We start from the raw sequence: 23,333 nt of genomic DNA on the forward strand, positions 1-23,333 counted from the left end.
GGCATTCTTTTTTTTTTTTGTCCCTGAGACCTAGGTTAGATAAAGGTTGGGAATTAACAGCATCATTTTAATTTCCTTCAAATATGTAAAAGAGAAAGTTTGCTTTTAACTAACATTTAGTCCTCCATTCGAATTCCACATGTCAAGTGTCACAATCTAAAAGTTCGTCAGGCTTCAAATTTCTCTTTTGAAATGAAACAAAAATCAAACTTGAGATAAACCGACCCACAGTCGATTTTACTGCCTAAATCTTTCAGAATTAAAAAGTCGTATTGGCCATCAGATAAATGCAATACTAAAAATTCTTCAAAACGACGCTCGCTTCAGCCGTCCATTGAGGTCTATGACCCTCAACCGTCCACAAGCATTTATGTAGGCGGTCATAAAGAGAGAGGTGGTTATGGGATCCATGATTTTTAGAGCAGTCTATACCCAGTGGGGATTTACCGGAAATGAAGTCCATTTGGTTAGGGAGCCTGGCCATTACTTTCGCCAAAAAACGAAGATAGATAACCTTCGATATAGTGGTTGAACGATGAGACTGGGGCGAGGTTACTGAAAGAGACGAATGACAAATTAAATTATTTTCCAGTCACAAACAGAGGAGAGAATAATGGAAAACTAGACATATAATAAAAGATAAATAAATAAGAACTTCCACAGAGAGGAGAGGGAAGACGATACGAGAATAAAGGAAGGACGTTAACTAGAAACATAAAGAAGTGGAAGGGTGAGGAAAAACTTCATGATAACAGCGAGAGTAAAAGAGGAGGACGAGGAGCAGTTAGAAGAGAAATAGACCTGAGAGGAAGATAAAAATGAGGAGATATATGGAACAAGAGTGGCTATATCTTTTGCAAGAGGGAGTGTCATTGCTTTTGAATGAATCGACCTCCACATTAATTGGCGCATGCGCAGACCTGTCTTCACCTAATAATCACAGTAGGACGTAAATGTATCCCATCCTCGGCGTATTTGTAATTCGATTAAGTTACGAGCATCAGAGTTGGGCATGCATGGATCGGAGTATAGTGAACATATCAACGACGTGCAATCGACTGACCAAATTCAAAAGATAGACGGTGATGTGTTTTCTGACTAAGCTTAGTGGCCACGGAGTAGAGCTAGATAGAGATGAGGATATAGATTTGTCAGCCTTACGCCTTAGCAATACTTTATATGATTGTGCCTCCACTAGTGCATCTCATAAGAATCCTGAAGGAATTTTAATAAATAATTGCCAGAGTAGATGGGATAGATTGTTGAGAAGAATGATCAGGCTCGGATCTGGGGTGGAATTGATTGGAAAGGTCAAATTATAGAGGACCCAAGTAATTCAGACTCTAAGCCGAGTGATGAGCAATTTCAAAGAATATTTTGAGCAAATATTTAACCCTCCTAATGTAGACGGTCTTAATATAGACGATTTTCATTCAGATGTAACTATACCTGTATTAGACGATCCAATTACTCCAGCTGAGGTACAGACTCAGGTAAAAAGGTTAAAGCCCAATAAAGTCAGTGGACCTGACGGTCTACCCCCAGGGTTGTTCAGAATGTTACCGTTTCAGTGGATCATGCTTATTGCTACTTATTTGATAATTTGTTTTTGTCTGGTTCTTACCCATTAAGTTGGATAGCAGCAAAGATGCATACAATATTTAAAACGAGGAAGTAGGGGTTCGGGTAATTACAGAGGCAGTAATGTGATTAATAGTATAGCTAAGATTTACGATATGGTCTTACGTGCTCGTCTTAGTCAGTGGTTTAAGCCGTGTAGGGAGGAAGTCAGGAAGTCAAGAGGGGAGGGGATGTGTAGAGAGCAAATAGTAACTTTGAGGCTATTGGTGGTACGTAGTTAGGAGGAAGAAATTGAAGCTTTTTGTAACCTTTGTTGATTTTAGAAGAGCTTATGATTGTGTACTTAGACATAAGTTATTTACTGTGCTAAAACGAGTGGGATGTGGGATGGCTATGCTTTTAGCATTGGTGGCTGTATATCGTTGCACAAATAGTGTGATTGTACCTCTCTCCTTGCTGCTACTGTTGGTGTGCGCCAAGGGTCACCTACCTCATGTATTTATTTGTTTTTATATGTAAATGACATGATACAAATGATAAAACGTAATTACCCTTAGATGGTTTTTCTTGCTTTGTTGCATATTATGGTCATGATGGATGACACTATCCTCCTATCCACTACAAAGGATGGTATGGAACATAAGATAAGGATTTTGTATGAGTTTTGTAATTCCTATGGGATGATTATTAATGACAATAAAACTAAATTTATGGAGATAAATGGTATTAGGGAAGACAAAGAACCCATAGTATGTAATTCTGATGTGATTAGTTACTGTAATCAGTACATTTATCTAGGCAGTCCTTTTACGGATGATGGTTCTCCCACAACAGCTATCAAGCAGCATGCAATAAGTAAAATGTGTCCTGCTCTGAAATTTATTCATTTATAAGTAGAAACAATGATGTGCTATTTTTAGTTAAGAAGAAAATTTTTTATGCTGCTACTATGTCAACTATATTATATTCAGTGAGTCATGGCTAAATGGTGATATTAAACCCATCGAAAAAAAGCAATATAAATGGTGTATTAAACAAATTTTGGTGGTCAGAAAAACTACTAATAATGACGTATGTATGGTAGAACTGGGACTTCCGCCGATGACGGCATTCATAAAATCGAGGCAAAGAAGATTCTTCAAAAAGATGTCGCTTGAAAGGAATAATAATGGATGACAGACCCTTTATTAATTCATGCTATGCGAATAGTGACGAACTATAATGACTCTGTTCGAGGTATATACGAAACCTTATCTCTGATAATACTGATGATATTGAGGAAGAAAAATGTGAACTGCAAGTAAAGGTAGAAAAAAAACTCCAATTCCAATAGGATTGTGTTCTATAAAACTGTTAACCCAGATTTAGTCGTTCATGACATTTATACAAACCAATTAAGACTTAGTGAAATAGAATGTGTATCATGGACAAGAATGCGGTTAAGTGCTCATTCATTGGCAGTTGAGACAGGTCGGTGGAACAGAAGAGGTAGGGCTGCGGTGGATGAGAGGTTGTGTTCGTGCGGGGGGGGGTGTCCAGACAGAGACTCATGTCATTGAAAAATTGTCCACTTTCGTTACAGATCAGGCAGACCATATAACGTTGCCATAGCTTTAGACTGCTATTAACCCAGAACCGATTATGTGTAGTATGTAAAAGTTGTACATAGCTTCTTTCCGTTGTATTGAAAATGTAACACATTATTATAATGTGTAAATTGAATAATTACAGGAACTTGTTGATGGCGTATAGTTAAATTGGTTTTGTTTAGTTTTAGTACAATATATGTGTAATTGAAATCATTTAGTATGTATATGAGATTGTACAAAATCTACTGTACTTAATTTTGTAATCTGGACCAAATACTCTTTTGTAAAATTCATATTGTTTTGTATTGTGGTCAATAAAAATATCTATCTATCTATCTATCTATCTATCTATCTATGATGACATAACTCAAAACAACTGGTTACGGAATCACCAGTCATCAGCGAACAATGAGGTCATTGTTTTAAAGCCTTACACATTTATGTGTGGAATGGTAATGACGTCACCCTATAATGAACAAAAACAACGGAAGAAGATCTTGCAAAAAAATGTCTCGAGCCTTTGTTTCTAATTCTACCCCACAGGGCCTTTGTTTTAAACCTGGGGTGATCACTTTTTGCTTCGGATGCAAAAGGAGGGTGCATACATAAATCAACAAAATACGTATTCATACGTATAGCAGCTGTATAACGTATATAGTACAAAATACACAATATACATACTTACACACATATATTAAACAGCGCATTCAAGGAAATATGAACATCAAATCAATGTATTTGCTTTCGAAAACACACAAACTTCAGAAAGGTATTTGTAGTCGTGGCACGTTTGGGAAATATCGGAAAACCTATTTTTGTTTGGGTGTTGGAGCAATTCATTACCTTACGTACAGGGATAATATCTCCTAACAGCAACACCCCCCCCCCCCACCCCACCCCCCCCCACCACCCCAACCCCACTGCCCCCCTGAAAAAGAAGAGGATGCACATTTCTAAGGCTCATGTAGATCTCCGGAGCTGCCAACAAAAACTGAATTGCTGAATCCTCGTCATCTTCATAATTCCAAGAATGAAATTTACGTGAACATAACAAGAAAACAGGAAAGGTCTCTGGGAACGATTACAAGTTCATTCATCTTCCAGACCTTTTCCAGGGGGAGATAGGAAAGTATCATCATAAAAATGATAGGATGGAGTATCACATGAATGTATGGGAGATGGGAAAGCATCGTCAGTGATGGGAGTTGGGAAAGTATCGTCGTAAATGATTGGGAATAGGCAAGTATAATCGTGAATGATAGGAGATGAGAAAAAATAGGTATCATCGTGAATTAGGTGGGATATAGGCAAGTATAATCGTGAATGATGGGATGGGAAAAATATCGTGAATGATGGTAGATGGGAAAGTATCATCGTGATGATGATATGAAGATGATGATGATGATTATGAAGATGATAATGATGATTATGAAAATGATGATGATTATGAAATGACGATGATAATGACTATAAAGATGCTGATGATGATGGTTATGAAGATGTTAATGATGCTTATGGAAATGATGATAATGATTATGAAGATGATGATTATAAAATTGATGATGATGATTATAAAATTGATAATTATGAGATTGATGATGATAATGATGATTATGATGATGAGGATGATGACAACGATAACACGTACAAAGAAAAAAAAGCACATTTATATTACCTTAGTAACACTGGTTAGGTTTTAAGTATCCTACCAATGTCTCTCAAGTCTAACCTGTTAAACCTATTAGGCTAATTTTTAAAAAAAGTCGGCTCAGATTAAATGCTACACTGATTTCCATTGTGTTTTAGTCATAAGAATATGACGCAAAAGTTGCATATTCACAATTTAAAATCCTAACATTAATTTACATTTTATTGTCCTTCAATTTGATTTCAAATATTTATTTACTTAATCCATTGTAAAATACGTCATTACGGTATCGGTATCATTACTTTCCATAAAATTAGCACGTGGAATAAGTACTCATATGAATTCAAATGGAATATCTATGCAAATGTATAAATGCAGTAATTTCAGAGACCAAATGGCGTTTATGAATCTCTGGCTTTGGACGCAGTTTAATAGAATTTGATTTATGACAACGTGTTTGATGTTTTTTTTTTTTTTTTTTTTTTTTTTTTTTTTTTTTTTTTTTGTGGTTGAACGGGAAATGGATGAATACGAGCTTTTATGGTTATTCCGAAAGCAGTGGCGTATTTGTGACACCCTGATGACGGTATATTAATAGACCATATAGAAATTTTATGTTTGTAAAAGAGTAGTCTGCTGCTGTTATGATGGTATAAGGCAAAATGTTTATTACATTGTTTTGTTCACTAACTTTTATGGTTTTTATTTATCCCTGACAATATCTCCATCGGGCATAGCGGGCATAAGATCAATTAAATTTCCGTAGGTATTATATTACCAAAGTTACAACATCTTCATATGGTATAACGGGCATTAGTTTTAATTATATTACCATTGGTGTATCAGTGACAACATCTACATAGGGTATAGTGGGCATAAGCTCAATTATATTCCCATAGGTATAAGTGACATAATTTTCATAGGGCATAATGGGTATTAGATTAAGTATATTCCCATAGGTATAAATGACACCATGTTCATAGGATATAGTGAGCATAAGCTTATGTGTAATTCAGTAGTTATAAGCAAATTATAATTTCGTGTCATGGGAGAGGGACAAGTTCGTCCCCCCTAGCTAGTGACTAGTCGCTACTAGTTACTAGGTCATACCTAACTTGTGTCACTGACATGTCGGAAATAGTCATACGTATACAACGATATTCAGCACATTGAAAAACATGCAACAATCAAGGGAACCTATGCATATACACTCAAACAAAGCATACTTATATATAAACGACCCTGCAAAGTAACACATATTTTATATAAACGAATACCCCAGGAAAGTGATTGGCAGAAAGTCTGTACCAAGCGCTTTCACCTTTATTCAGGCATTGTCGAGGATCAATAGGAAAGCGCTGGGTATAGACTTTCTGCCAATCCTTTTCATGTGGTATTCGCTTATATAAGGAGGTCAAGCGCATCTATTCGCAGTTACTGATAGTTTTTCTGAAGTTATCTAAAGCTGATAATTTTAGATATATAGATACATATTTCCTTGTGCAAGGCAATGGGGCGTTAAGTTATACCTCATATGAAACATTTGTCTATCTCTCCCAGAACACTGGCATATACATATACATACTATGGAGAGAGAGATAGAGAGAGAGAGAGAGAGAGAGAGAGAGAGAGAGAGAGAGAGAGAAGCAAAGGTTTCATATGAACTATGACCTAATACTCCATTGTCTTGCGCAAGGAAATCTATATATAAATCTCAAATTAACAACGTTAGTAAACTCCAGAAAAAGTAACAGCAACAGCTCAGCCTTTCTTTCTAAAAGTCCAATGAAAAGTGTAATGGTAGGTTTTCATCATCACAGATATCTATGACCTTCAGAGACAAGTGACATGAAAACATAAAAACTTAAAAAAAAGAAAAAAAAAATAAATATTGCTGAACGGTTGACAAGGAAAAAACTCACATAACATAAGAGCGTATTATTGACAGTGATAGATGATAACTACATACCTATATATATACATAGAATGCAGGGGACTTTAAAACAGTGAAAACTGAAGTACTCTTTTATGTAGGCAGACGTCTGTCAATAGGATTTAATTTGATAAAACACTGAACTGAGCCGTAGAGAAAGTTTTGTAAAACGGGAAAAATAAACGCGTGAAAAAAAGGAAGTTCTGAACAAACAAAGAAATCAAATCTCTACTTGGCTTTTGTGCCCTTCTAAACAGATAAGGGAATTCTTAGAACATGAGTGAAACCAAAAGCTGGTATTTAAAAAAAAAGGGTATAAAAACAAGCAAACAACTGTTCACTGCCGAGCTCAAAGGGTTTAGCTTTTAATTAGCCAAAATAGCTGAAAGGATTATGGAGCGAAGGTCACTAGAGTGTGCCAAAGACCTTGAACTGCATCATTGGAATACTAGGAATGTGTGATTTGTATTTTATTCGGGACGTCTGGTTTTACCTCTCACAATTTTCGTCTGACAGAGAGAGAGAGAGAGAGAGAGAGAGAGAGAGAGAGAGAGATGTTACAGTATATAGAACGTACTATGTCACTTTTTCCAGCTATTTATGGATAACGAGACGGTTCGGTTAGCCAAAGTGTTTCATTGAAAACACAAACATACAGAGAGAGAGAGAGAGAGAGAGAGAGAGAGAGAGAGGAGAGAGAGAGATAAATATCATGTGTATCAGCTCTCAAATTTTTTAGTCATTTTTGGACAAAGAGACAGTTCGGTTGGCCAAAATGTTTTATATATTATTTACTTTTTTTTTCATCGGTTAGTCAATTATAGAATGAGGGAAGAACAAGGAAGGAGATTATGAGGGAACGAGATAATGGATGCTAGAGAGAGAACGAAAAACCATTTTATGACCTTATCGTTAATAAAAAATAACCTTCTTTTTTAGACATCTCGAAGCAGTTATTGAAATGATCTTAATTTCTGAAGCTTAATTAGGAAACTGGGGCTAAAAGAGATATCTTTTACAAGATAGCAACCAGATGATTAATGTTTTAAAGAAAATAATGATCAAAAGAGAAATTTTCAAATACTTTTTTTTCAGATTTATAAGAAAAGAGAAACAGTAAAATACCTTGTTGAGATTTCAAAGTTCTTCCTCAAGGGTTCCAAAAGAAATGGGAATTCCACCCGAATTCATGTTCAAAGTTGATTAACAAAGACTATTTAAACAGTCGAAGGTCGTTCAAAAGTCGATGGCAGAGAGGCGTCACTGATTCTGGCTTAGTTTCCTGTTTCTCACTTGAATTTCTCATCGATATATAAGGAAACCACAAAGCAGAAGACAACAGGAGTAATGAAATATCCCAAAATGTAATTCCTCGGTTTCACGAATCTTTAATTAAAGCGCTACCAAAGCGATGTAGTTCGCTTTTAAACAAAAACTGACCAAGAGCTGACCAGGTTATGTGTTCTTTGCTTATTATAGTAGATTCACATCAAGCGTGCATCTGATGCCTAGGCCGGTCCCTTAGGAAGCTCCTGATTGGCTGTTGATAAGCCAATCACAGGGCTGGAAACTCTCAGTCTTTCGAGAGAGTTCACAGAGGCAGGATGTATGTTCCACCTCTTGAGAGATACGTCTTTCAAAATTATCCCTGAGGAGAGGTGGAACATACATCCTGCCTCTGTGAACTCTCTCGAGAGACTAAGAGTTTCCAGCCCTGTGATTGGCTTATCAACAGCCAATCAGAAGCGTCGTAAGGGACGGGCCTAGACATCAAATGCACAGTTGATGTGAATCTACTATAGTATGGACACCATAGTAAACAAGCTAAATAAAAAAATAGACAAATAGGAATTACTGATTTTGGTTCTTTAGGTTATCAATGGTTCCAGATTGTTGGATAATTTGCTCTTCCTTGAAGACTTGGCTCATTTTCAATGGAGATTTGATAAACTAATTTCACCGCTAGTTTATACAATCAATTTTAGAACCTGGTCAATTTTTGTTTAAAAGTGATCTGCTTCGTTTTGGTAACGATTTTAAGATTCGTGAAACCGAAGGCTTTTGTGATTTCGCAAGGGTATGTGTTCTTGTTCAAAGGCTTTTGTGAATTCGTAAGGGGTATATGCTCTTTGTTCAAACGCTTTTGTGAAATCGTAAGGTTATAATTATGTTCTTTGTTCAAACGCTTTTGTGAAATCTTAAGTTAATAATTATTTTCTTTGGTTACTCTTTTGTAATTAGTTCGGTATGTGTTCTTTGTTTTCAAAGGCCTTGTGAATTCGTAAGGGCTATGATTGGCCACGTCATTCTTTCGTTTTTAGTAGGGACGCCATAGTGAACAAGCTAAATAAAAAAAAAATAGTTAGACAAATGAGGAATTACTCTGCTTTTGGTTCTTTAGGTTATCAATGGTTCCAGATTGTTAGATGATTTGTTATTCCTTAAAGATCTCGGCATTTAGAAAACGATGAATAAGATTTGTTAAAATATTTTCGATTATCGTCACTTACGAGTCTTGAACTGCAGTGAAATTTGACAAGCTTATTCATGACTTTGAATTCATTTATGATTAAAACTTACTTGTCGCAGGAAGGATGAACAACAAATGTTTATATGAACCAGTCGAGACTTTGCCTTTTAGCAAAGTCAATTTCACATAACTAATTTCTTCTGCATTTCCTTTATCTCTTGAAGAAGTTGATCTCTGAAGAAACTCCGATGAACAACTTGAGAGGATTTTGTTATTTCACACGAGTCTCCAAATTTACTCCGAGCGCTCTTATGGTAATTCCTTGTTGGACGAGTGGATAACGTGCTCGTCTACCGATTCGGTAGTCGCGAGTTCGATTCCCCGCTCTGCCAACGCGAATCAGAGGAATTTATTCCTGGTGATTAGAAATTCATATCGCGATATAATGTGGTTCGGATCCTACAATAAGCTGTAGGTCCCGTTGCTAGATAACCCTGTTGGTTCCTAGCCACGTAAAAATATCTAATCCTCTTGGGCTAGACCTAGGAGAGCTGTTTTTTTTGTTTGTATGGTGTTTTTACGTTGCATGAAACCAATGGTTATTCAGCAACGGGACCAACGGCTTTACGTGACTTCCGAACCACATCGAGAGTGAACTTCTATCAGCAGAAATACACATCTCTAACCCCTCAGTGGAATGCCCGAGAATCGAACTCGCGGCCATCGAAAGAGAGCTGTTAATGAGCTCAGTGGTTTGGTAAATCTAAGATAAAAGGTGATTCTTCGTTCTTATGGTTCTTTCTCCTTCTCTTTGGTATTTTCTTCTCTATCATCAAAACTCGTTAATATCCACTCTATTTACTTTAGTATATTTTCTAACAACTCCTTTCATTCTTTAATTATCAAAAAATATAAATATGAACCTCCTGTTCGTTTACTTGATACTTCATTGTATATCGCGTATATATGTCAATCTTTCCTAAAGAGAAAGAGAGCAAGAAAGAAAGAAAGATGGTTGAGTCAAATGAAAATCAGAGCGATGATGAAAAAGTCAAGAGAAAACCACTTAAAAAGAAACAGGTTCCTGAAGACATGAAAAGGTCAGTCGAGTTTTTGCGCTTTCTTAAAATTCGCTTTTTCAGAATTCAAGAACTCGTTTCTTTTTCAGTGTTTCTTTGCCGTTTCCATTTTCGTTTCTGACTTTTTATTTTTATTTTTTGGTGATCGGTGTGATTTTTGACTGCACACATTTAAATTGTAAATGTTGAACTTTTTCGACCGGCGGAAAAAATGTATCTCCGAATTAGTCACAAGAAATGAAACAATACTGATCCTTCTAGTGCTCGTTTTATCTTCATTTTTTTCTGTCTGATTTTGAATGAATTGTTCTATTGCCCACACACACATATTATATATATATATATATATATATATATATATATATATATATATATATATATAGGAGTGTGTGTATTGATATGTGTATATATACACATATATGTACGTATATATATATATATATATATATATATATATATATATGTATATATATATATATATATATTATATATACATATATATATATATATATATATATATATGTATATATATATATATATATATATATATATATATATATATATATATATATATCCTATTGGAATACTGAAACGCATAGCCAAAGTGGCCTTTGGAAATTCGAAACGAAAGAAATTGAATTATTTTAAACATTGCCATATCTCCATTCAGTAGTCAGTTATGTATTATAATGCAATAGAATATAACTCTTCTTAGTTTCTTTCTATTCGGTGATTTTACATTTCTCCTTCCTGAAGAAGTATTGGAACATCTCCAAAGTGGCCTCTGGAATCGGAGGATCCATTTCAGAAATGTTTCGAAGCCAAGCACAACGTTTTGTTAGTTCATTTACCTAATCTACCGAGTCAAGTTTGCTTCCTTCTATACATTACTGGAAACCTCCTTATGAAAGAATATGGAGGATGATTTTATCCATTATACATTTTGCTTCTGAGTAAGTAGGTTGGAATGCTGTTATTCATTAGGAGCACAAGATGTTATTGGCAAAATTTATCATTAACGAGATGGATGTCGTGGCTTAATGCGTTTTTATATGTATGTATGTATGTATATATATATATATATATATATATATATATATATGATATGTATATATATACATACATACATACTATATATATATATATATATATATATGTATATATATATATATATATATATATATATATATATATGTATGTATGTATGTATATATATACATATATATATATATATATATATATATATATATATATATATATATATATATATACCATACATACATCATAAACGCATTAAGCCACGACATCCATCTCGTTAATGATAAAATTTTGCCAATAACATCTTGTGCTCCTAATGAATAAACAGCATTCCAACCTACTTACTCAGAAGCAAAATGTATAAGGTGATAAAATCATCCTCCATATTCTTTTCATAAGGAGGTGGCCAGTAATGTATAGAAGGAAGCAAACTTGACTCGGTAGATTAGGTAAATGAACTAACAAAACGTTGTGCTTGGCTCGAAACATTTTCTGAAAATGGATCCTCCGATTCCAGAAGGCCCACTTTGGAGATGTTCCAATACTTCTTCAGGAAGGAGAATGTAAAAATCACCGAATAGAAAGAACCTAAGAAGAGTTATATTCTATTGCATTATAATACATAACTGACTACTGAATGGAGATATGGCAATGTTTAAAATAATTCAATTTTCCTTTCGTTCGAATTTCCAAAAGGCCACTTTGGCTATGCGTTCAGTATTCCAAGGAATAATTTGAAAGCAAACTGGAGTGATAAAGTCTCTTACGAAGCTCTAGTATATATTATAATTATATATGATATTATATTATATTTTATTATTATTATTATATTATATTAATATTATATTATATTATATTATATTACTCTGACTGCTGGGGTGACGTCAGATCATTGGGCTTAAAATATGACCATATATTAAAAAGAATAGTTTTGTATCACTATCTGGAATTGTCAGATGTATTTGATTAGAAAAAAAATTGTAATATTCTCTCTTGCACTTCAATATGTTGACAATAATTATTATGGTTTGGTCAGAGTTTGCATAAAATGATTTAATAGATTAGATAAAACCCGTGAATCAAAGGTCTTTTAATATTTTTGCACACAAAAAAGACGGAAAATACTGACGCGCTTTATAAACTATCCTTTTGAAAGGTCTATATGGAAATATTCTGCTGGAATTTATGAATGAAATAAGATTTTTTCTAAAAACGGATTTTTTTTCCTCGCCTCAATTCTTGTCAATATTTCTCTTTTGTTATTTATTTAACGGATAACTGGTTTTCTTCGTTCGGACTTATTTAACCACGAAAGCTTTTTCTCTCATGAAGCATTTCGAGCGATGGGATTTTCCCTTTAATACGATAAAAGTTTTTATTTTATTTTATTTTTTTTTTTACGTGATTCCGAAAGCTGCTTCCAGACTGATGTAATAATTTGATTGCTTTCGATATTGGCCAGCTCTGCAATTGAAGTTTTTTTTTTTTTTTTTTTTAATATCCCGAAATTGCGATTTAAAGCGCAGCGATTCCCAGATATTGTTTTTCCTCCTAGATTAAATGAGAGAAATTGTACTTGGTTCTGCGTTACGTTTCTGGAATTCTCTCCATGCTTCCGTTTCTCCCTAACTATCCTTCTTGCTTTTATTCACAGGATAGAAAAAGGAGCTAGGACGTCATCACACTGGGTCCTCTCTCTCTCTCTCTCTCTCTCTCTCTCTCTCTCTCTCTCTCTCTCTCTCTCTCTCTATATATATATAATATATATATATATATATATATATATGTATATATATAGCATATATATATATATAGTATATATGTATGTATATATATTGTGTGTATATATATATATATATATATATATATATAATATATATATATATATAAATATATATATATACTATACACACACACATATATATATAAATATATACATATATATATATATATATATATATATATAGAATATATATTATATATTATATATATATATCATACATACATACATATTTACATACGCAGACAAATATTGTTATCAAGGTCGACAGAGAGACAGATAGGTCCATAGAATCACCTGTATACCTATACAAAGACAGAAAGATTTCTGGTTCAAAGAGGATATGGACTGAAGGGCGATAGATGTATACATATGAACGGAGAGGAAAGAAATCCCATCCGACTCAACTTCGATTATTTTCCCCAACTTCTTGGGAAACTCCTTCCCCCCCCCCCCCCCCCCCCCACCCCCCCCCCCCCCCCCCCCCCCCAATAATAAATTACAAATCAGTGTCAATTTGAGATCGGGGGAGGTTCAAAGAGACGAACCCCGACCCCATTCGATGCCAGTAAATGGATTCGGGGACTCGCGTCTCTCCCGACCGAGAAATCAGACTTCGGTGAATTAAAACATTAAGTCTCTTTATTGTCGAATAATGATCGAGCGGTGATTGCGTTAAACTGATATGCTGTATGATATTAGGATCAATTGAAAGCTTTGGTGAAAAGTCATGGGCGTTCATTGACTATATGTATATATATGTATAGTATGTACGTGTATATATATATAATATAATATATATAATATATATATAATATATATATAATAGTATGTATATTATTTTCGTTATTAAAAAGAAAAAATAGTTTCCTAATCAAAATACAAGGCAGTTTTGCAAAGGTCTTGATGGCGACGTCTCTCAGAGCCCTGTTTTAGCTGATATTTAAAAAAATTTTCGTGTAAGGAAACACGCTTAAGACGTAGTTGTTATTGCTATTATATTATGTTGGAGCAAACTGTTCCACAGTGGAATCCTTCTAATGAGGTAAGAGACAGAAACATAAAGAGTTGTAGGTCGTTGTAAGCAGAGGGTCTTAATATGCAGGTAGTATTAGAATAGCATTAGAAAGCGTGAATAGAAACGTGATAGTTAATGCATGCCCGCGTGAGGTAATATACCTGAGGTGAACTTCAGAGCAGCTGTTTCGATCTTAACTGTTTTCCGAGTATAATATTCCTCAAGCGGTCGGTAAACATAGAAAGCTGGTCTGATTGATAAGTAGCGAACTCTGAGAATGTAAACATATTCCTATTCCTGTGTGAATATGCTATTATTTCAGAGAGGTTTTCACTGGGAATAATCCCTAACCACGTCCATATTCCTCTGTCTCTCTGTCAAACAAGTTTTATTCTCCGGATCTCATACTTTTCTCTTGTGCAACAACCGCCCTGTCATAACCTTACCTATTAATGTATTTCATATTCTGCCTTTCACAACTGATAGGAATCGTTTGGTCCGCTTGCATCAGTCATTAGGCGGAATGAAAGTTGGAGCATTGTTGCAAAATAGATGAAAGCTCTTGAACGGGTAGAATTATTAACAGATATAGCAGGAAAACGTCATTCAGTTGTCGCATGAAACTATAACAGATTCTATTCAAAATGGAGAGAGAGAGAGAGAGAGAGAGAGAGAGAGAGAGAGAGAGAGAGAGAGAGAGAGAGAGACGTAGTAAGAGCATTGTAAGAAAAAAAAGAGACATAATAAATGAAGGGGAAACATAAGGGGAGGAAGTAGGAAAAGAGGTGAGAAGCCAAGAGAAGAGTAAAAGGGAAGAGGACGTAGACATAATAAAGATGAAAAAAAAAAGAAAAAAAAAAAGAGTGAAAGTGGAAAGGGAGAAGAAGATTACGGACAACGTCCCATCTTACATAATAAACTAACTATAACGTAATATAAATGTAGCTGTTTAATAAAAATTCTATTTCATTATTAAACTTTTTTCAGAGAAATTCCTATCCTAAAGATGTAGTTCTCAAAATCATTAACGTAGTATTAACCAAATTTCTCCAACCACCTATAGCCAATTTCGATGTTCCAAAAAAGCTGGTGTTTGCATCCTTCCCATATGTTGTTCATACCAAATTCTCAGGCAGACTCACGCAAATCCTAGAACAGGAGATTCCATGCCTTCAACTCAAACTTATTTCTAACAAATCCATGCAGAATAAGCTCATTTTTAACTTTACAGATCCCCTGCAGGCCTTCATGAGATCGAACGTTGTTTACAAATTCACATGCCCCGGATGTCCGAGCTCTTACGTTGGATCAACTCGTAGGTTACTGCAGGTGAGATATTGCAGTCACATGGGTTATACTTTTCGTACAGGTCAGAGAATTAAGCAACCAGAATTCTCAAATATTAAAAATCATTCAGCAATATGTAAAATAGAAGTCTTGAAACAGCACTTCTCCATTATTGGTTATACGAGGGACCCAGAGCACTTACTACCGTAGAGTCGTTACTCGTTAAAAGGCTGGTTTCTTCATTGAACAGTAACTCTACGGCTTCAGCTTTGTATCTGGCATAGCTGTCGTCTTGTTTGGAACGCCTAAGTTTGCCATTCCTTCTGTGTCTCTTACCCTGGATGGTTGTTTTTAGTTCTCTCTCTCGTGGTTCTTTTGTCTTGTTTTAAAATCTTTAACTTTTAAATTTTACAGTATTTTAATGATTTAATGTTTTTAGTATTTATTGTGAATTCCTTTTTTAATGTAATTGTTTTTATTTTCACAGACTAATGATAAACCGTATTTTTTGTGTGCGGAACGTTTCTTAAATAAACTATGATGTTCTGATAAGATGTATCACGAAACCCTCTGAAATACTATATATATATATATATATATATATATATATATATATATATATATATATATATATATATATATATATATATATATATATATATATATATATATATATTATATATACCTGCTGCGAGTTTCGAAGATAACCAAAATGACATCATAATAAAGGCATGAAAATAAAAATACTGCTGAGAAGGTAAAAAAAAAAAAAAAAAAAAAACCTCACACTGCATGCGGATGTATTTGTTAAAGGATTTAGCAAGAGAGATTGCCGGAGTCATTTTGTACGAGCGTTGTCTAGCTATCGGATTTACCCCGTGAAACACTGCTGAACTAAACCAAGTCCAGAATGCTTTGAGGCCGGCGGGGATGCTGTGGGGATACTGTCGCCTGAAAAAAAAAAAAAAAAAAAAAATAAAAAAAAAAAAAAAAAAAAAAAAACGCCCTAACAAAGAGAGGAGGAGAGAATAGTCTGACGAAGTTTTGATGCGGTTCTAAATAATCAGACTTTTCAGGATGAGGTGAAACCGAATGACTGTGTCTCCTATACACACGCAAACACGCACTTGCTACGAGGGCAAGACTTAAGGTTTCTCCTTGGCGGGGAGGTTTGGGGGATGGGGTGGTTGTGGGGGAGGAGGTTGGGAGATGAAACAAACGTGCCGAAATGTTGAGTAAAAGTGCTTAAGTAAAATTATCACCCAACGTCAAAGTATTTTTCAATACACAAACACGCACGTGTAAGGTGAATAAAACTCGGTTTTATCCTTAGAGATAAGATGAAACAAGTTAGAATGGTTGAGTAAGAAAATAGCTTCAAGTAAAAAATATAGTCCAAGGTCAAAGCATATGCCGTATAGACGCAAGCACACAAACACATACATGTGTTAGGAGAGCAAGGCAAAAACTAGGCGTTTCTCCTTATAGGAAATAAACGTGCTGCAATGTTGAACAAAATGATCTCGAGTAAATATATAATCCAGGGTCAAAGAATCGTAAGAAAATATCAGAAACCGAGAAATTTCAATCAGGCCACAAATGTCGCCATTACCAGAGTTTCTGTTGCAATTATGGCAACCTGGGCTGTCCTTGCATTGCCAATTTCGTAGACCGTGTAAATAAGCAAATGTAGAGGAAGGCACGAAAGTAATGAATGTTGTGATTAAAGGATTACAGAGAAATATCTTCAAATTAATAGAGGCTTAAGCAATAACTACGAATTTACACTTTGGGTTCCTATTCCGTGTACCAGTCAGAGAGATTGGTTCCTCTTGTGCGAGTCATAATTTCAAGAAGTCATAACAGTACCAGGCTTTTCCTAATCAAAAGAGGTGACTTAATATTGATGAGGTCTTCCTGCTCGAATCATCTATATAATTTGGTAAGTGTTTCTTTCCCCAGCACAAGCACTGTGTAAAACGTCCCTTAATTACATAGTATTCTTTGCACCAATTCTGAATGCATTATTCCAAAACATTAGGTAGCTCCCTATTTCACACTTTTGTAAGTCAATTACATTTCTGATCTTACAATACAAGACCAGGTAATTAGGGGTCTTGATATCAAAAGCTTTACAAGCGACGGTTAATATAAAATAAAATTTAGACAATTCTGGCCATACCAAAGTGTTGATTTGGTAATGAAATGGAGGCTGTCAACCCCATGACTGGGGCAACATCGGCCATTCAGTGCCATGTCAAAGTTTTAAACTACTGTCTTCCAAAAATAGCATCTGATTGCACCTCACGTGCCCAACCTCTCATGGGCACAATCACCCTTCTTATTGGATTGCAAGGCATCTTTCTAACAGCCTAAACAAAGAAAGGAATTACTAATGTGACCTGTACAAAAATAATGACAAAATAAAATGCAATATTAACTTCAGGGAAGAGGTACTTAAATGATAAGTGATTCTTCAGTACACCTACACGAGACCTGTGAAGTTCAAGTGGTCTTCTCATCATTACCTGAAATAGCTAAATGGATTAGCTCACTGAAGGCTCCATTAAAAAGGAAATATCCTTGAAACTAGACACAAATACCTTAAGGATTATAAAATAAGAAGTTCTGTGAAAGAGAGAGAGAGAGAGAGAGAGAGAGAGAGAGAGAGAGAGAGAGAGAGAGACTGCGTTATAGACCAGAAGACTTTCCCACTTCCTTTTGTGCCGTTTCTGGATAAAGAGGCTGTCTGGTTGGCCAGGATGTTTTATGTATCAGATACCTTTCATGTCTTGGAATAGGATTAATTGTCGAACAAGGAATTAAGAGAGAAGAAGATAGACAGCGAAATAGCGGATGAGAGAAACTGCAAGCCATCTGCCAATCGATTTTCCATCGATCCTGTCCGTATCTTTCTTGAGCATCTCTCAGCATTTTTTGGGGAAGGAAAATAATGATTTACGGAGATCATAAGATGAAAATCATCCCCTGATAATATGGTATATTTTTTCTCTGGGGAAACTGAAAGACGATCCAAGTTCCACAGAAGACAAGAAAAAGAACAGGCGACTATCCAGTTCTTTTCTTTATTTTTTTTTTTTTTGGAAATTCAAAAAGAATTGAGAAAAAGAAAAACCCCTCTTTAAAAACGTTTGTGCTCGTCCTTACAAGTTTCCAAGGACGAGGAAATCCCACCCAACTCATTTAAAATGCTTTTTCAAGGTCGATTACGTACGATTGCTAAAACAGCCCTAGGGTCGATAACCGGGATTTGCAAAATGCTTAAAGTCATTTCGGCTTAATGCTACGTCCTATTTGCATTTCCAATTGATTTTTAAAAGGAAAAAACGCAAAGAGAAGAGAAAATGGCGAAGAAAAGTCCAATATCTATCTACGCTAGATGCTTTTTTCAGTTAAAATGGATATTTGCGTACTTGCTTTCGGCTCGAGTTCTTTAAAAAGAGAACATCCTAATCTTTATTTTAGTTAATTCTAGAAATATAATTTCTTAAGAGATATATGATATTTTAAGAGTTGTAGATCATACTGACGGAAATTCTAAGTGAAGATTTACAAGGTGGAAAACCCGGATGTTCATATCTGAAGAGATATCAACATCCAAGGTTCTTTTCGACTCAGCAACTGCAAAATACTGTTGGAAAATGACTACAAATGGCATGACCGAAAAACATCCTCGACAAAGACCCTGCTCCCACAGAGCTATCCAACATTTTATTCGGGTTTTGCATAATACTTGACACTAAAGACACTTGCAGCTTTTTAAACGGTGGATTGAGGGGCTCTGTGATTCAAGTTTAGGCTCTGACTCGAACATACTCGATGAAGAGGACAATAGGGGTCCTAATGATGCGAATTTATAATTTCTTCTTGGAGGCAGCTGAAGAATTAGACCTAGTGGGTAAAGTAAAACGAGAAAGTTAGACTAGTTTTTCTTGGAGGTAGTTGACGAATTAGGCCTAGTGGGTTAAGTAAAAGGACGAATTCTCTCTGGAGTAAAAGTACGTATTACAAATGAAAATACAGGACTAGTAGTTAATGTTTATCAATAGATAAGAAAAGAAATATATAGCATATGAGGACTTCGGGTAGGTGGCTAGAAAGAGGAATGGTAACAGAAAAAAATAAATAAAAAGTCTCGTCGTTCTAAGCCAGCGTATAAGAGGAAGGACATTTTTACTCGGATTCCTTATGTATGGCTATTGTGAAGTTTATTTTCTCATTTTTTTTATTTCTTTTTACAAGAAAGTTAGATATGCGGCTCACGTTACCAGCTCCATTCAACAGGGACGGGGAAAAAATGTTATTTGCTGCCAAGCGTTATTGTTCAGTTAGAAAAAAATTGCATGTTCTCCAATATTTCCGATAAAATTTTTTCTCGTATGCAATCCTACATCTTTAAGGGGGATTGAAAAGGACTTTGCAACTTGATAGAAAGTATTTAAAAGGATATGTTAGCAGTATTATGTAAAAAATGATAGGAATAATGTTGCACCTATTTCGTCAAAAAATGTGAGAAATTTATGCAAGTATTTCGTTTTTGTTTAGTTGAATTTTGCTATAATATAAAACCTGAACGAGATCTTCATTAATAAAGAAATCATATTCTTGCCGTTACCCCAGAGGGGGACAAAATTAGAATGATGTTGAGCACCCTATCAGGAAGAATATAAAACTTATTCTAGCTCTTGCCTAATTTTTCCTTTATTCAACCCTTGTTGATTGGCACACTGATTACTTTGATAAATATGAGGGATGAGAGGATTAAGTTGGCAGACCTGCTGGGGGTTCGTTTGGGAAATATAAAGTTTAATTATGCCATGGAGATAAAAAAAAAATAAAAAATGCCCGTAAAAAAACATGTATACCACTTCGCAAACCATATATTTCGGATACCAAAACTTCTGCATCTCTACTGTTGAAATGGGGGATAATTACTAAAGTAACAAGAATATTTACAGTGTGGTAGTAGATGCCAGTTGGCTTGATGGAAAGGGGTCATTCCTTTTGTGTTTTGGTGTTCGTTAATTCCCACCGGTCCTTTATGCGTCGAGGACCAAAACATGAAGGAATGGGAATGACCTCCCTTCCATTCCACGGTCAACGGAGATCTACCCACCTGCGTCGAGGACAAAAAATTGAAGGAATGAGAATGACCTCCCGTCCATTCCAGGTCAAAGGAGATCTACCCACCTGCGCCGAGGACCAAAACATGAAGGAATGGGAATGACCTCCCTTCCATTCCAGGTCAACGGAGATCTACGTACCACTAACATCGTATTGCCACACCTGCAGATGCCTTATAAATTCTCTTGTCACTCAAAATTCATCCACATTTCACCAGTGATCAGGGATGCAAAATGTTTGTTTTAATGGTCCTATTTAGCATCATAGTACGATGTTAGATTACAGTGCAAGACTTTCATGAAAGTCTGAGCACTCTTAAAGTGATTATCTTAATTACTCCCGGTCCTAAATAAATAAATAAATAAATAAATAATAATAATAATAATAATAATAATAATAATATAATAATAATAATAATAATAATAATAATAAGTAAATAATAATAATAATAATAATATTTTGGTAGAAGACCCTAATAGGCAAATACTTTTGGTAGAAGACCCCTTTTAGGCCAAATACGTTAAAAAGAATGGCAGAATTACGCGAGTTTATTTTATATATCTTTGTTTTTTTTTCTATTTTCCTTACAATTCACTTCTCAGGCTCAGCGATGTTTCTGAGTAACTAGACAATATTCATATTGGGAATATGAATATTGGCCAGTTACTCAGAAACATCGCTGAGCCTGAGAAGCGAATTGTAAGGAAAATAGAAAAAAATTATTATTATTATTATTATTATTATTATTAGTTATTATTATTATTATTATTATTATTATTATTATTATTATTATATTATTATTATTCAGAAGATGAAACCTATTCATATTGAACAAGACCACAGGGACAGTTCGATTTGAACTTTAAACTTCCAAAGAATATGATGTTCATTCTGAAGAAATAACAGAAGCTAATGAGAAATACAGAAACAGGAGATCAGTTAATAGAAAAACTGATAAATAAATAAATAAACAAAAAGTTCAGTTAATAGTAAAACAGATAAATAAATAAATAAATAAATAAAGAGTTCAGTTAATAGTAAAACAGATAAATAAATAGATAAAGAATTCAGTTAATAGTAAAACAGATAAATAAATAAATAGATAAAGAGTTCGGTTAATAGTAAAACAGATAAATAAATAAACAAAAAGTTCAGTTAATAGTAAAACAGATAAATAAATAGATAAAGTGTTCAGTTAATCGTAAACAGATACATAAATAGATAAAGTGTTCAGTTAATAGTAAAACAGATAAATAAATAAATAAAGTGTTCAGTTAATAGTAAAACAGATACATAAATACATAAAGTGTTCAGTTAATAGTAAAACAGATAAATAAATAAATAAAGTGTTCAGTTAATAGTAAAACAGATACATAAATAGATAAAGTGTTCAGTTAATAGAAAAACAGATAAATAAATAAATAAACAAAAAGTTTAGTTAATAGTAAAACAGATAAATAAATAGATAAAGAGTTCAGATAATAGAAAAACAGATAAATAAATAAATAAACAAAAAGTTCAGTTAATAGTAAAACAGATACATAAATAGATAAAAGTTCAGTTAATAGTAAAACAGATAAATAAATAGATAAAGAGTTCAGATAATAGTAAAGCAGATAGATAAATAGATAAAGTGTTCAGTTAATAGTAAAACAGATAAATAAATAAATAAATAAAGAGTTTAGTTAATAGTAAAACAGATAAATAAACAAATAAAGAGTTCAATTAATAGTAAAACAGACACATAAATAGATAAAGAGTTCAGTTAATAGTAAAACAGATAAATAAATAAACAAACAGTTCAGTTAATAGTAAAACAGATAAATAAATAAAGTGTTCAGTTAATAGTAAAACAGATAAATAAATAAATAAAGAGTTCAGTTAATAGTAAATTAGATAAATAAATAAATAAAGAGTTCAGTTAATAGTAAATTAGATAAATAAATAAATAAAGAGTTCAGTTAATAGAAATACAGATAAATAAATAAATAAAGTGTTCAGTTAATAGAAAAACAGATAAATAAATAAATAAAGTGTTCAGATAAATAAATAAATAGAGAGTTCAGTTAATAGTAAAACAGATAAATAAATAATTAAAGAGTTCAGTTAATAGTAAAACTGATAAATAAATAAATAAAGAGTTCAGTTAATAGTAAAACAGATAAATAAATAAATAAAGAGTTCAGTTAATAGAAAAACAGATAAATAAATAAATAAATAAATAAATAAAAATGTACGTAAATTATAAAGATACAAAGGTACTTGTATAAGGGTATAATGCAATGCCTTTCCGCTTGAACTTTTGAAGTTCCAATTGCAAGACTTCCTCAGTGGAGGCTGTTCCACGGTCCAACGGTGCGCGGAATAAAGGACCTTTGGAACTGAGAGGTTCCACAGCGATGCACATCAATTCCATACTGGTGCTGCTGTTCAGCGAGTCTGGTTGTTCTCGGCAGGAAAACGAGATCAGGGATCAATTGCGAATGTGAAAGATCTCGGTTTAAAAATTGACAGACAAGAAGCGGCGACCGCTATATTTTCTGAACTGTAAATTTCACGGTCGTTGCTGTAATCTGTAACTGAACTCAGAGAAGGGTCTCCTGTAAGCTGTAAAGTTATCCTAATGAGGGGAAAAAATCTTTTTAATTACCGTAGTCGACCTCGATTTCTCTATAACGAGCTGCCTGATCCCCGCTACGAACGAGACTTGTAATCAACGTTTGATTTCAGGATTTACTCGCAAAAGGTAAATCATTTCGACGAGA

General features: G+C 34.1%; 1 protein-coding gene across 1 annotated transcript; it reads left to right on the forward strand.

The window, feature by feature from the left end:
- The first annotated feature begins 1,355 nt into the window (after nucleotides 1-1,355).
- Nucleotides 1,356-23,057, forward strand: LOC135196580 (protein PFC0760c-like). Its single transcript, XM_064223421.1, has 4 exons — nucleotides 1,356-1,533; nucleotides 4,646-4,858; nucleotides 10,207-10,321; nucleotides 22,877-23,057. The coding sequence occupies exons 1-4, from the start codon at nucleotides 1,356-1,358 to the stop codon at nucleotides 23,055-23,057; spliced, it is 687 nt and encodes a 228-aa protein (XP_064079491.1).
- Nucleotides 23,058-23,333: the final 276 nt, after the last annotated feature.

The sequence above is a fragment of the Macrobrachium nipponense genome, chromosome 18 (assembly GCF_015104395.2).
Source record: "Macrobrachium nipponense isolate FS-2020 chromosome 18, ASM1510439v2, whole genome shotgun sequence".
NCBI lineage: Eukaryota > Metazoa > Arthropoda > Malacostraca > Decapoda > Palaemonidae > Macrobrachium > Macrobrachium nipponense.